We start from the raw sequence: 649 nt of genomic DNA on the forward strand, positions 1-649 counted from the left end.
CGGAGACGCATTTCGGCTTCCAGAACGTGACGGAGGCGGAGCGGAGGGAGAAAAGTGAGGGCGATGGGACCGGGGCCGGGTAGCGGTCTGTGGGGGGCTCGGGGCCGGGCGGGGCTGGGGGGTGCCGGTGTGCGGCGGCGTCCCCGCTCGTTTCGTTTCATCCCCGCGGAGCCGCAGAAGGGTTACGGGAACAGACGCTGTTCCTCTAAAGAGACCTTTGCCGCTCAGCAAGGTCAATGGGATCCTCTCGTTTTCTCGGTGTAAGGAGTTTTCCGGTGAACTTTCCCGGTTCCGCACGGTGCCAGACCTCTAAGGGGAGAAGGGTTTCTCCCGTCTGGTTTCCACGGGGCCGATTTTAAGTCGGTCGCATCTCATCCTCACGCCCCTCTCTTTGCAGTTTACCAGGTGTTTGAAAACGTGGCCGAGAAATATGATGTAATGAACGACTCGATGTCCCTGGGGATCCATCGGGTGTGGAAGGACATCCTCGTGCACAAAATGAATCCTTCCCCAGGAACGCTCCTTGTGGATGTTGCTGGTGGAACAGGTAAACCCTCCTGTAGTTCTATATGACCACACCACGCTATTTCCAAGCTTTTTTTGGTGCTTTCTTGGGCTGAAGTTGCCTGAGGTTTGCTTTTTTTTTTTT

The 649-nt window shown here is 56.4% G+C and overlaps 1 protein-coding gene across 1 annotated transcript in view; it reads left to right on the top strand.

Annotated features, from left to right (window-relative positions):
• The window catches only part of COQ5 (coenzyme Q5, methyltransferase), a 16,992-nt gene that overhangs the window by 1,216 nt on the left and 15,127 nt on the right, over positions 1 to 649 (top strand). The window contains 2 exon segments of the mRNA XM_019620937.2: positions 6 to 54; positions 398 to 547. Coding sequence (XP_019476482.2) covers positions 6 to 54; positions 398 to 547 — 199 coding nt within the window.

This window comes from Meleagris gallopavo, chromosome 17 (assembly GCF_000146605.3).
Source record: "Meleagris gallopavo isolate NT-WF06-2002-E0010 breed Aviagen turkey brand Nicholas breeding stock chromosome 17, Turkey_5.1, whole genome shotgun sequence".
In the NCBI taxonomy this organism is placed as follows: domain Eukaryota; kingdom Metazoa; phylum Chordata; class Aves; order Galliformes; family Phasianidae; genus Meleagris; species Meleagris gallopavo.